This window comes from Bicyclus anynana, chromosome 18, assembly GCF_947172395.1.
Source record: "Bicyclus anynana chromosome 18, ilBicAnyn1.1, whole genome shotgun sequence".
Classification (NCBI taxonomy): Eukaryota; Metazoa; Arthropoda; class Insecta; order Lepidoptera; family Nymphalidae; genus Bicyclus; species Bicyclus anynana.
Window position 1 is genome coordinate 13,382,729 of NC_069100.1, and position 15,111 is coordinate 13,397,839.

Here is a 15,111-nt window from a genome sequence, read left to right on the forward strand (position 1 = left end):
CCCGCACGGTGAATCCATGGAATGCTAAGATATTCGTCTCTCTCTTTAATTTAAAAAGCACCTACATTTGGAAACCAAATGTAGGTGCTATTAATATGATTCTCCGTTCGAAGTTTGACAGTAATAGGGATAATGACAGTTTTTTAAATTGTATATAAATTAATAGTATACTAATAGTAAAGCAATTTTGTAAAAGTAACAGGATATCTGCGATCATTACTTTCGGAGCTACAGGGATTTAAAGAGTCAGATTTGCGGCGCTGCCGCGGATCCCTGAAAAACGCCCCATACAAAATGGCTCGAAATAATGACGTCATAGACAATGTAACGATCGTTAGATTTGTATGCGCGTTCAAACAAAAATACTAATATCTTTGTTATTTGTGCGTTTATGCTTATAGTTCCCATATTAAAAAATGTCACATTTAACGTAAGGAAGCTAAAACTGTATTCATTTTCATCTAATTACGATAAAATATTTTGAATAGTTTTGAAATTTTATAATCCCATTTATTTTGCAAATATCCAAACAATCTTTGCTTTTTATGTATAAATTAGTTAACATTGACCCTATTTACCCGAATGTATCATAAAAATCAATATATTCAAACCTAGTCATCATCCCCATTATAAGATTTTTATTCCCAGCTTTTACTTCATTGTTCTGATACAGTAATCAAGTTTTACCAGATATTAATTAAATATAAGCGTGTTATTTTTAATTTAAAATCGCATTTAGATACCCAATGTAGGTGCAAATAAGTCTAATTATTTCGTTTGAAGTTCTACAGTAATTATATGATTTTTGTTCACAACTTTTAGTTCATCTGTGTCGATGCACCTATGTATGTGAGTAATCAGGTTATACCAAATATTTTCGAAATAAATAATAACATTTAAAACTTACTTAAATCCATATATATATAAATTATTTGATTTGATGAAATATGGGTGGGTGAAATATTCCTTCGTATTATTTCATACGGAAAAACGGACTTGAAACAAAGTAATTACGCCGAAAGAAATAGAACGACTTGTAGTGTTTTTGTGTAGTTATAATTTCCACCTGTCTACTCATTTTTGTTTATCTTGGGTGGTTTATCCCGAAAACACACGGATTCCAACGCATTTTAGGAGGAGTCTCCAAAGAGCATGTGATTGGTAGACATTCGTTTGGTTTACGACGTAACAGGTTTTAAGTTTGTTACTGGCCAAAGCCATCATTATACAAATACTATATATGTCAACCGTTCTTACCTATAGTAAGAGCGTGGATTGACGAACTTACAGCTCTTATAACATGGAAGGTCAAAGTCAAAGTCAAAGTTCGTTAACTTGAATTAGGCTTAGTTTACAGTTTCGGAAGGTCAGGTAATAATATAATTAGATTATAATTACAACAGAACCGTGATAGCTCAGTGGATATGACCTCTGCCTCCGATTCCGGAGGGTGTAGGTTCGAATCCGGTCCGGGGCATGCACCTCCAACTTTTTAGTTGTGTGTATTTTAAAAAAATTAAATATCACGTGTCTCAAACGGTGAACGAAAACATCATGAGGAAACCTGCATACCAGAGAATTATCTTAATTCTCTGCGTGTGTGAAGTCTGCCAATCCGCATTGGGCCAGCGTGGTGGACTATTGGCCTGACCCCTCTCATTCTGAAGAGGAGACTCGAGCTCAGCGGTGAGCCGAATATGGGTTGATGACGATGACGACGACGATAATTACAATAGTTGATAATAATTGGTCGAAAACTCAAAGTTAATGTAACAAGGGTTCCAAAGGGCGAGGGCGCCTTGGTCTGAGAAGAGCCCACAACAAACTCAGTCAGGTCTGATAGGCTGTCGCTTTATAAAGGAACTTCTTACCAAAATAATATAAATGAAACAATGTAGAAGTAGGTACATATTATAATGTCATTGCCTACAAGTAAATCAGCACAATGAGTTAATTACCAGAGCGGCAGTCTTGTATATTTAGCCTCCAAGGTGATCTACATTCATAAATAATTCGTTCAATTGATATCTGAGCGCATACGGGTGAAGGAAACGTCGAGCGGTTTGCTCGACGTTTCCTTACGTTTAGAAGCAGAATTTAAATTGTTTGACAGTTCTGAGACGGTGACAACCAAAGTAATATAATATCTAGCTGTAGAGCTAATCTGTAACGATGTTTTTATAATGAGTTTTTGCCTTGTGTGTCGCCCTTCTTGTTATTTTTTTTTTTTTTTCGTGTTGAGTAAGTGCCGATGGCTCCATGTGGGACCACTACGGCGTCACCGGGGGGTTTGGGCGAGCGCAGAAGCATCTTGCTTGCTGAACTAAAATTGACGGCGCCTTACACAAATGACAATGAGACTGCGATTACCAAATACCAATGAGCGCCAATAAGGCATTCGACTGGGGGACTTCTCTCATAAAAAAGGACTATGGTTTCGTTTACGCCGCGTTGAATTAACAATCACACATGAGTCAGACAGACAGTTAGTCAGTCACCTAAGCATAATGAAAAGAAAATTTGATTCCCCAAGCAATCTTCCTCAATGAGCCTACGTATCCTTAAGTAAACTACGAAAATCTATTAAAAAAATTGCGCGGTTTTTGAAATTGCTTAAACTTTTGAGTGCTCATTTTTTTCCGTCGTGTCTGGTGCTACCCTAAGCAATTGCTTAAATAGCTTATAGAATAATCAGAGACTGCTGGCATATGTCTGTTTCTTGTGAACTTCTTATGCCATCTTTACATATTCAACGATCAAGACTGGCTCTTCTTACTGGGTTCTATACGAACCGTAACTACTTTTTTTACATTATTTGGGTTAGCGTTTGGTTCCAATCATGCTTGACAGTAAGCGATAATGCAGCCTATGGTGGAACGCGCTTGCGTAGAAGGTAGGGAAAACGGAAGCTGAAAGGGCATTCCATAACTTCGCAGTCCGGATCAGGGACGAAGAATCGAAACGCCTTCGTACGTGTCCAGGGGACATCAACTACCAAAGTTATATGGTAAAAAGGTGAAGAGGGAACTAGATCGAAAAGTTCCTGAGCGCACTCTCCGAAATAAATCCTGTAGATCACCGACATACAGGCAACTTTTCGGCGATGCTCCAACTGGGCGATAGGCGGTTTCTACAACATCTATTTCGGGGAGTATGCCCAGGAAGTTTTCGATGTACCTAGTTACTTTCAACATTTTACCATACAAATGGCTGATATCGCAGTGATCTACACCCTCACGATGCCCTCATCCTACAAATTATTTGTTCCTGATTAACAGTGATAAGTTAATTAAAGTAATTACAACGTAGGTATCTTTAAGTCAAGAGTAAATAGGCACTTTCTACGCAAGCACGTTCCACCATACATCTTCGTGATCTTTCGTTCCATTAGTACCAGGCGTGACTGTAGCCAATAATATTTTTTTTGTACAACTTACCAAGTGTTACTAATAGAATGTTTTTCGTAATTAGTATTCCGATTCCGGAGGGTGTGGGATCCTCCAACTTTTCAGTTGTGTGCATTTTAAGAAATTAAATATCACTTGTCTCAGAGGGTGAAGGAAAACATCGTGAGGGAACCTGCATACTAGAGAATTTTCAAAATTCTCTGCGTGTGTGAAGTCTCCCAATCCGCATTGGGCCAGCGTGGTGTAACCTCTCTAATTCTGAGAGGAGACTCGAGCTCAGCGGTGAGCCGAATATGGGTCGATAGCTACGACATTATTATTTGTTTGCACAATTATCCAACCGTATATTCCGCCGCACTGAGCCTACGCCCTCCCCAAGGCAAGGCAGTCCAGATTCAAGTAAACAAGTTATCAACGTACAAGCCAAATTAAAACCATCTCTACATAGCAATAAAGCTCAAACTCCCTTGTCACAAACACTCGACATTTCTATTTAATGATTTCTTTGTCTTTCGAAGAGCCGGGAAGTTCTTTTCAATTATTTTTTATCCCTTACTTATAGCACTTATGTCTAACTTAAGATGGTAAGTGGTCATTTACTCGTACAGCGCTCATTGCCAGTTAACAATGTAGGAATACATAAATTTTAAGACTACGATATTTTAATCACTCCTTAGTCCAATTTAACATTTTACGTATTGACTGAGTACATTTTAACTTCTTGCAATGGGGATGATGACTAGGTTTGAATATATTGATTTTTATGATACATTCGGGTAAATAGGGTCAATATGAACTAATTTATACATAAAAAGCAAAGATTGTCTGGATATTTGCAAAATAAATGAGATTATAAAATTTCAAAAACTATTAAATTTTTTTTATCGTAATTAGATGAAAATTTATACAGTTTTAGCTTCCTTACATTAAATGTGACATTTTTTAATAAATGAACTATAAAGATAAACGCACAAATAACATAGATATTAGTAATTTTGTTTGAACGCGCATACAAATCAAACGATCATTACATTGCCTATGACGTCATTTTTTCGAGCCATTTTGTATGGGGCGTTTTTCAGGGATCCGCGGCAGCGCCGCAAATCTGACTCTTTAAATCCCTGTAGCTCCGAAAGTAATGATCGCAGATACCCTGTTCCTTTTACAAAATTGCTTTACTATTAGTATACTCTTAATTTATATACAATTTAAAAAACTGTCATCATCCCTATTATGTATGCCAAATTATTAGTTTGATTGCAAATTCCATATTTCAATTAATAGTCTAAGATCCGGTAATAGGAATATATAACCCCTTCTGTTATTTATTAGTGATAAGAAATAAATGATAGATAATACCCTATTTATATTTTATATATTTATGCCAGACACATTTTTATACAAAATCTAGGAAACCATGAACTAGATCAAAGGCAATTTCCAGCAGATGGACGTCCATTGCTGGACATATGCCTCTTGTATTGACTTTAAAACAGCTCACAGGCCGCCAGCATCCAGCGGCTCCCTGCAACCCGCTTCATGTCCTCGGTCCACCTAGTGGATATTTTGTCTGTGCGGTTCATGTCTGTAGAGTCCCTTTCATGAAACCTGAAGTAAAATTTACAGAAAACTTACACAAATGACAATAAGACCGCCATTACCAAATGACAATGAGCGCCATTAAGACATTATCGCCGCGACTTTCATGAAAAGGACTTTACGTGTCTCTAGTTACCTGCTGGGCAGTGTGAAAAGATGGTGTCTGTGGGTGTCTGGCACGCTACTTGTCTGTGAAACACTGTGTCTGTAAATATAAACGGACCTTACACTAATCAATAACTGATAAGGGTATAGGTAATTATAAATACCATTACTTAACTGTAGCTGTATACCTAAGCTGGCAACTCGAAAATTGCTGAGTGAATGCAGGCAACCTTTAGATTTTCAATTCTATTGGTTATAGTCTTTTAACTAGTGTAGGATTTCTTTTAATTAACCAATGAGGGAAGTAGATTTAATAAATTTAATAAGAAATTCAGTCATTTAATACCATTCGGCCTTACTAGAAAACCTATTTGCAATGTGTCATTGTGAATATTTTCCATCATTTATTTCTTATTCCAAATAACAGATGAGGGCGTATATTTCTTATGCCGGATCTTGTACTATATGATACAATGGCCAATGTTTCAATCAGTTATTTTAAAAATTTAATGTATAAAAAAATTAATTGCTTTGCGATAACCGCAAAGTCTCGAAAATCACACTTTTTGATTAGAATACATGAGCAGAGGCCTTGTGGTTTCACCCGCGTAGTGCCCGTTCCCATGGGAATAGGGGGAAATCGTGTAATTCATACTTGAATTACACGCGGACGGAATCGAAATACATACTTCTATTTACTGTAATTAAAATTTAATTTAAGGGATGATTGTTTGCACTATTTTTTTCCCAACGATGTCGTGGGCATTCAGTAGTAAACTTAACCTGATTAATATTCATCATAAAAGTTTGGCGGCAACCGCGACTTTAGGTGTTGCAATGGCTGTCCTTTATTTAATCTGTTATTAAGTTCGATTATCAATTCCCCATTATTATATAATTTGAGACCCGGACGTGGCTTTGGATAGCGACTCATTAATCGTTCTTCGTTGTTATCTTCTTCATTGATGTTAACTTCTAAAGACATATCCACTTCATAGTTATTCCCATTTGATGGCTTTCTTGGATTGCCTGGTTTTCCTGGCTTGTCTGGTTTTCCTTGCTTGTCTGGTTTTCCTGGCTTGCCTGGTTTTCCTTGCTTGTCTGGTTTTCCTTGCTTGCCTGGTTTTCGCGGATTGCGTGGTTTTCTTTCGGGCATCTTTCGTTGCCGTGTCTTATCTAATCTCTCTTTAATAGCATCTAATAGTTCTATACTTTTATATTGGTCCATTTGTTTAATTTGATTCTTTAGCTTTTTCCTTGGCCAGAATAGTGTCCGTCTATTTGCGTTTAGATTAGTTTCCCCTTTCGTGTTGACTTTCTCTTGTACAAAGGGATTTTCATGTCCCTTGTCTAAATGATATTTTGTTATGTTCTCTTGTCCGCTAATAGCTTCTCTTGTGACATGACTGATGTCTCCTTGATAAGCATCGTTAGCTTTAGATGGTTCAGTGTTACAATAGTTAACACTTAACACCGTTAATGCTGCAAAATAATCATTATTATCTGTAGCTTTGAGAACTGCTTTATTTTGCGCGAGCGTCTGCTAGTTACATTATAAAAAGACACACACTCTTGTACCCCGTATCATTAAAATTTAAAAACAAGAAGGATTTTATTAAAATCTAAATAAGTGAATAAATCTAACTAGATAAAAGAAATAAATAAAATTATAACCCAAGTTTTTGAGTTATATCAAGATGGCGTCCTTAAAGAAACTATGACATGACAATTGACAGCAAACGTGAAATCGACTACTGCATTGAAAACGTCATCAATCCGCCATTATTACCCATATTAGTGTTGCATTTCTTGGGAGAGCATGAATATAATTTCGAAAGAATTAAAGTAAATTCGTAGATTTGTATAATCAAAAATAGTTTAAAAAAATATTTTTTTTTATTTCCGCCAGGGTACAATGACTGATTCTGGGCTACGTGCAATTTTTGACCATCTCCTTTGGTGCATTGTAGGGGTAATCTCTGGATCTATTGAACGGATTTTGAAAATTCTTTTACCAATAGAAATGCACGTTATTTGGAACTACGCGGGGCGTTTACTACTATACTATACTATATCAAGAAAAAAAATGTTAATATTAAAAAATAATAAATAAATAAACTTTTTTTTTTTTTTTTTGAATAAGCAAGCGCTTAGCTGCAATCATGCCTGATGGTAAGCGATGATGCAGCCTATGGTGGAACGCGCTTGCCTAGAAGATGCCTATTCACTCTTGACTTGAAAATACCCATATTGTAGGTGGTGGGGAAAACTGAAGCTGGGAGAGCATTCCACATCTTTGCAGTGCGTATAAGGAATGAGGAACTAAACCGCTTGGTACGCGCCCGAGGGATTTCGACAGCGTAGCGGTGCAGATCTCTGCGATGCCTAGCAGTCCTATGGTAAAACGGCGAAGGTGGCACAAGATCGAACAGTTCCTGAGCGCACTCCCCGAAATATATCTTGTAGAACACCGATAGGCAGGCAACCTTTCGGCGATGCTCTAAGCTTTGAAGCTTACAGTCAGTTAAAGCCTCATTGCCAATGAGTCTTCTAGCGCGTTTATCCACTGAATCTAAAGCAGCAAGCTGGTATTTGGCGGAGCCATCCCACAAGTGGGAGCAGTACTCCATACACGATCGAACTTGAGCTTGATATAACGATAGAAGCTGTTCTGGTGTGAAGTACCGTTTGACTTTATTAGGGATGCCAAGTTTTTTGCCTGCAGTTTTTGCCTTAGATTCAATGAACTGTCCGAAGTTGAGTTTGGACGATATGGTTACGCCAAGAAGCTCTAAGCTATCAGATATTCCTACAGACATATTCCGGAAAGTAGGAGTCAGATGGAAGGGGCTCCTTTTGGCAGTGAACAAACATGCCTGAGTTTTTTCCGCATTAAACTTAACCAAATTGGCATCTCCCCATTCAGACACCTCATTTAAGGTTAAATTAATGCGTTGCACCAAAGCCTCTCGTTGTTCATGGACCTCAACCCCACTAGCACGGGGACTGGACATATATCTCTCTGTTACAGTGCTATCATCTGCATACCCAAATATACCGGGTTTAAGCAGATCATTTATATGCAGCAGGAAAAGTGTAGCAGAGAGAACTGATCCCTGAGGTACACCGGCATTAATTGCCATTTGATCAGATGAGATGCCATCCACGACAACTCGAAATGATCGCTCACTCAGGAAATCAGATATCCAATGACAAAGGCTAGAGGGTATCTTCCGTAGGAAGGAAGTTTGCTTAAAAGGCTTTCATGCCAGACCCGGTCAAAAGCCTTTGACACGTCCAGTGAAACGGCAAGCGCTTCACCGCACTTGTCAACAGCCTCGCCCCAGATGTGAGTGGCATACACTAAAAGATCTCCTGTGGACCGGTTGCGTCGAAAACCATACTGTTGGTCCGACAAAATATCATTTTCTTCGAGGTATGCCAGGAGCCTGTTGTTCAATACACGCTCCATACTTTTACAAAGTATGGACGTGATTGCAATTGGCCTGTAATTGGCCGGGTCAGCACGGCTTCCCTTTTTCGGTACAGGTTGTACATTGGCAATCTTCCAACCTTTCGGAACGCGAGCAGACTTGAGAGAGAAGCGGTATAGGCGTGTTAGTACAGGAGACAACTCAGCGGCACAGATTTTCAGTACTATTGCTGGTATACCGTCAGGACCACTAGCCTTATTCACATTCAAGCTACGAAGTACTTTTAAAACCTCACATTGGCGGATATGTATCTCTGACATCTCAGAGTCGCAAGGTGTTAGAGTTGGTGGTGAGGCACTTCCAGCATCTAGATGTGAATTTTTCGCAAACAGACTGGCCAAAAGATTGGCCTTGTCGTTAGCGGAAAAAGCCAGCGATCCATCAGGTTTAAGCAGAGGTGGTAATGATGAACGGCAGAAGTTCGTTTCGACAGATTTCGCAAGGGACCAAAAAGCTTTGCTGCCACGCGGATAAGTAGCTAGTTTGGCTCCAATGCGGTTTGTACGGTTGAAACGAGCCTTCTTAAGAGCCTTCTTGTAGGACTTGGCAGCTAGGTTGAAAGCTCTCTTCTTTGAGGTGATGTCCGGAGCTTTGAGTGTTCGGGCTTCAGCCCAAGCTGCAAACGCTGAGTTTTTAAGATACTCAGCTTCAGCGCAAGCAGCGTTATACCACCTTGGAACTTTGCCATCCAGCGACATGTCAATAAATGGAATGAAATACTCCATTGCTTGACATATCACTTGCGATTTAGCTTGTTCACAGCTCGACGGATCAATAGAAGAGAAGCATACCTGCCGCCAAGGATAAGACGCGAAGAAATGCCGCATCTCGTCTAATCTGCTGACTTATATCGCCACACCCGTCTGATACCAGCAGGTCCTGGGTCCAAAGGGTGATAATTCAATACCGACTTAACCACACAGTGGTCAGAAGTGCCCAGTGGGGCTGCAACTGACACTGAATACCGGTCAGGGTCGGTGGTCAGCAGAAGGTCCAAACAATTAGGCGTGTGACCGTCAACGTCCGGTATCCGGGTTGCTTCGTGTTCAAGCTGGGAAAGACCCAGCGTCAAGGCGAATTTCAATGTTTCTCGCCCGGCGTGGTCAGTAGTCTGGTAAGGGAACAACCAGTCTTCATGGTGGCCATTAAAATCCCCCAGAAACGCCATTTGAGCAGTCGGATACCGACGTTGGACAATGTCAGCCGTCTGACTAAGGTACTGAAACATCTGAGTTGTCTCCTGGTCACCGCTATGCGATCTATAGACACATGCATATATTATCTGTTCCATGCATCTGTATCCAGTAAACACCACAAGATGGAAAAATTGGGTACCTCCAAGTTACGGAGACGTCGGCAGCAGATGTCGTTACGAGTATACAAACAGACCCCTGCGTGAGGTTTGAAATTGGACTCAAGCGAATAGCCGGGGTACTGTAGGTATGCTTCATCTGATGGACTCCAAATTTGTGTCTCCGTCACGAAAAGTAAATGTGGCCTCTCAGTCTCCAGGTGGTGGTGGACCGCAACGAGATTTGAGTGCAATCCTCTGATATTGGTGAGGTGCACTTTAAGTGAGAGGGGGTGCAACCGCTGAGCAACGTTACTTTTCATATGCTTTTTTTTCATGTTTTTAAGGAGTGAATAGGGCGGGAAGGATGGTAGTTGTACGAGGCTTCGCGTTCATAGACTCCTCAACCTACGAAGTAATTACACTGAGGGAAGGCTTGACTGGAGACTGCGGGGACGCCCGAACCCCCCTGGAAATTGTCATCGGACCCTCTCTCCGGTCGCCAACCGGCACGATGAAAGCCATTCCAGGATTTTTCGCTAGTTGGCGGGGCAGCCTTTCATAGGTGGCTTACCTATAATTGGGCCCCCTACTAACTGCGGTCGGCCAGCGGAGAACCGTGCTTCGGATCCCGCTAACCTCCAAGTCAAGACCTCCGGTGCAATTAATCAGCAAGTCGGGTTTATTGTCATCAAATGCATCGCAACTGTACAGACCCAACTCCCCTGAAACGGCTTCTACAAGCAACGCGACGGAACACGACTGACCACGTCAGATGACATGATCAGTCATTTGGCGGCGCGACTTTGCTCGTAGGGTGGTAACCTAAGCCATGGCCGAAGCCTACCACCGGAAAGAATGCCACTCAATTAGCACCACACAAACTGATTGCTGCCTGATAGAACGAATCTACTTTAAAGGTACAAAACTGTTAACACATAATTACTAATAAGCACATAGCTTGAATGCGTTGAGTTAATTTAGATTTACTTACCTATAATAATAATATTTACTCGAACAATACCCATTGGCACTCAACAATGTAGTGACAAATTAACTTTAACACTTCGATTTTATAACACATTCTCAATTAACATTTTCCACGTAATTGTGTAAACAATTGAATTTTTCAATACTAATAATTAATTTCAGTGTAAATTTCATAATGCAATTATGACTGGTGATAGTTAAACCAAAGTTTTTGTTTAGAAAAATCAAGTGCCATGCATACATAGAGGAATTAGATATGGAGATGTATCACACCTAAATTGTCTAATAATTGTCTGTCGTTTTTTGAGACTTGAGATTTTACTTATACCGTTTGTAACACCAGACGTTACCGTGGCATAACGGACGCCAGCGTCATCTAGAATCTATACTTTTAGTACGAATTCGAGTTGTACATTTTGTACATTGAAAATATTTTTATATAAAATTTTTGTTGGGGGGCGTTATATAATCGATACTGAAGCTAAAAATATTTTTTTTTCGATTTTTTGTGTCTGTCTGTCTGACCGTGTTTTTTCGTTATTTGGGCATCACGCTGACATACAACTATGAATGAATTCAAATAAAACTTTGCACGGTTTAAGACCATAATACGGAGAAGGTTTTAAGATACTTTTTATTGCGAAAATAAAAAAAGAAGAGGGTGAAATAGAGGTTGTAAGTTTGTATGGAAAGTCCTTCATTGTTAGAGTTATAGTTTTAAAAATTTGTTCATAAATCATTAAAAAATATGAAATATAATGTCATTCAAAAATTTTTGAAAATCAACCCCTAAAGTGGTGAAATAGGGCTTGAAAGTTTACATTCATTTCCACGCGGACGAAGTCGCGGGCGTCCGCTAGTCGTTTAATAAACTTATTATGCTTTTTAACTACACAATCGGTTTCGGGAGTTTTTGGGAGCACTATACCCGACGAAAACGATTATAACAATGAAACATCAATTCTCTAAAAACAGATTTTATGAACGTGGTCAGATCGTTGATCTTATACTTTGTATATCCTATACTAGTCTTACCCCGCGCCTTCTACTGGGATCCTGCAACACCTTTACCATAGCTTGAATATGAACAAGTCAAAGTTGAAATTAATTTCTTTTTAGGCTTAGTGCTTGTAAGCATTTTCGAAACGTCAGGTAAGAATATTTTTAGAATGGTGATAATATAGTTGAAAACTTAAAATTGAAGTTACGAGGGTTCGCGCAAAGCGTATTGGTCCGAGAAGAGCTCACAACAAACTCAGCTAGGTTTATATCTGCCATTCTACTAACATTTGCTTTTCGTAGTGTTAATTTATTAAAGGCTAAAATAGTTTTTCACTGTTTTTTTTTTTCGAATTAAACAATGTCTAAAACCTGTTCCACACTTAGTTTTATCTACTACGGAAACATAAAAATCGGTCTTTTAATAACGAATGATGCGTGATCAAATAAAAAGACAAACTTAGAGACAAAAAATATTATAGATAGAAATAGAGAAATGCGTAGGTACAAAAATAGTCATGGTACAGACGTGACGTGACGTGGTTATATTATATTGTTTAATTCAAAATATAGATAATGCATGGCTAGTGTTACTGGGAAACGGAAACGTATCCAATTAAAAACTATAACCTGACTTCGTTAATAAAAAAATGACGATAATAGAATATATTATAGATGGCTACACCCATTATACATATATCTTGCATGTACCTATGTTAAAATGGAGGTGTTCCTGGCATAATCACATTGGGTACTCGTATTATATAGTATATATAGTATGTGACCATGACCATTTTTATATCTATGCATTTCTCTATTTCTATCTATATCTATAATATATTCTTGTTTTGTCCTTTTTTTATTAACGTAGTCGGGTTATAGTTTTTTAACCGACTTCTAAAAAAGGAGGAGGTTGTCAATTCGTCGGAATCTTTTTTTTTATTTGTAATGTACTCGTCAAGACCTTTCATTTGATTTCAAACACTGGATATTTATCTCTGTTTAATTTTTTTCGAGGTCAGAATCTAAGGTTTATATTCCTTTATACAAAATGTTGATAAAATTTATATAAGCCTTATGTTACCTTGGTTATTATTACGAATCTTTTGACACTTCATTCAGTATAATCGGATCAGTAGTTAAGGCGCAAATAGGTGGTACATACATACATCCATAGACTGTCAAAATAATTATCCTCCCTTTTGGCTTCGCAGTAGTCGGGTAAAAATTAAAAAAAAAGTCTAAACAATTTTGGTGTCATCAATATGCATATTTATTACGACACATCACTGGTGATAACGTCGCATTGGCCAGGGCCATTTCGGCGGAGGGTAAAGTTCGTTGGATAGACGAATGTTTCTTGATTGCTTCTTAGGCTCTTCTTTAGGCTTCTTCTTATTTAATCTCTCATTAATTACGGATAAGATTTCCATATTATCATATAAGTTTAGACCTGGACGACGCGGCGGAAAGCGACCCAATAATCGTTCCTCGTTATTATCTTCCGGGCTATTTATATTATTATCCTCGTTATCAATTTCACAAGTGATATCGTATTTTGGTTTTCTTGGTTTTATTGGTGGCTTGGGTAGCTTGTATGGCTTAGTTGGCTTGATTCGCGCGCGCTTTAATGACTTACTCTTATCCAATCTCTCTTTAATAGCATTTAGTAGTTCTATACTTTTATATTGGTCCAATTGTTTAATTTTATTCATTGGCTTTTTCCTTGGCCAGAATAGTGTCCGTCTATTTGCGTTTGGATTAGTTTTCACTTTCGTGTCGACATTCTCTTGTACAAAGGGTTTTTCTTGTCCATTGTCTAAATAATATTTTATTATGTTATCTTGTACGCCAATAGATTCTCTTGTGACATGACTGATATCTCTTTGATTAGCATCGTTAGCTTCAGATAGTTCAGTGTTACAGTTAACACATAACACCATCAATGCTGCAAATGAATCATAATTAAATATATCTCTCGCTTTTACAACTACTTTATTTCGCCATCGCTTCCTACCTGAAGTAGGTGCTAAGACTGTAATTTCACCGACTACCATGTACTGCCAATATGCAGCAATGTTGTATTTATACCTTCCTGGATGAAGTGTGCCACGAGGAACTCTACTGTTAATACTACATGAATTCTGGTCACATCACAAAATCTGGCTTTAACGCTTAATTTTTGTTAGATTCATCATTATCATCATATTACCCGATGGACGTCCACTGCAGGACATAGACCTTTGGTTGGGACTTTCAAACTTCACGATCCAGAGCCGCCTGCTTCCAGCGAATCCCTGCAAATTGCTTAATGTCATCAGTTACCTTGAGTCATCATTCGATCACGCAGAGATACTCCGAGCATAGCTCGTTCCATCACCCGCTGTATGACTCTGAGGTCCATAGTTTTGTTAGATTATATTAAACTAAAATAGTCAAATTATGAACTGCGATAACGACGATCATGGCGGCGAAGATAAACTCAGTTACACATATAGCCTCACCAAGGATCACCTCCTCGAACTCAGGACCTAGTTATCCGCACAATCTCACCACTGGACTAACCAGACAGTAATAGCTAACGTACTTACCAATAATAACAATATTCACTCGAATTGTACCCATTGCCAGTCAACAATGCACTAAAAAATTTACCTTAAGATTTCTATTTTATAATCTTTTTTCAATTAACACATTGTACGTTGGTCGTGTTTACTTTAATTTCTTTCAATTATAGCAAATGATTACTTTCAATGCAATCTCATAATGTAATTAAAAGACTGGCGAGAGTTCAATTAAACTTTTTGTTTTTAGAAATTATTAACTTCTGTACTGCTAGGGTTTATTATTAAGATATTCCAAGGATAAACTTGTCGCAAACAAATCCTTTTATTCATAAACAAAAACGTGACATGTGATTCACCTACATGTATTTAAATCGTACGATAGTCTTATAGAAACTTCAAATTAAATAGTGCTTTATTTGGTTATTAAAGTATTTTTACCCGAGTTAAAAAGGGAGGAGGTTCTCAATTTGTCGAAATCTAGTTTTTATTTATAAGCTGCATTATATTTGTCACGTAAATAGTATAGACCGCCTTTGTGAATGTTTCTATCTATTTTTATTTCTTGGTAAATATTGTAGATTTTTATATTTTTTTCTGTGCAATAAAGAATTTCTCTATCTATCTATCCATCGTATCTATAAATTATCAATACAAATAAA

The 15,111-nt window shown here is 38.2% G+C and overlaps 3 protein-coding genes across 6 annotated transcripts in view; 1 reads left to right on the forward strand and 2 right to left on the reverse strand.

Annotated features, from left to right (window-relative positions):
• The window catches only part of LOC112045964 (WD repeat-containing protein 7), a 160,915-nt gene that overhangs the window by 20,964 nt on the left and 124,840 nt on the right, over positions 1–15,111 (forward strand). The window lies entirely within an intron of this gene.
• Positions 28–12,798, reverse strand: LOC112045969 (translation initiation factor IF-2). 2 transcript variants are annotated; one of them, XR_008251683.1, is made up of 3 exons: positions 10,891–12,798; positions 5,143–5,211; positions 28–5,015 (listed from the first exon to the last, which is right to left on the reverse strand). XR_008251683.1 is itself a non-coding variant. In XM_024082395.2 (2 exons), exons 1-2 carry the CDS (start codon positions 10,922–10,924, stop codon positions 5,899–5,901), a joined length of 729 nt encoding a protein of 242 aa, XP_023938163.2. In that variant the 5' UTR covers positions 10,925–11,219; the 3' UTR covers positions 5,801–5,898. The 2 variants fall into 2 exon arrangements, 1 of the variants encoding a protein (XP_023938163.2); XM_024082395.2 differs by lacking the exons at positions 28–5,015; positions 5,143–5,211 and adding an exon at positions 5,801–6,593 and having other exon boundaries at positions 10,891–11,219.
• LOC128198986 (uncharacterized) lies at positions 13,135–14,729 on the reverse strand. The gene is made up of 2 exons (XM_052887119.1): positions 14,477–14,729; positions 13,135–13,833 (listed from the first exon to the last, which is right to left on the reverse strand). Exons 1-2 carry the CDS (start codon positions 14,508–14,510, stop codon positions 13,172–13,174), a joined length of 696 nt encoding a protein of 231 aa, XP_052743079.1. The 5' UTR covers positions 14,511–14,729; the 3' UTR covers positions 13,135–13,171.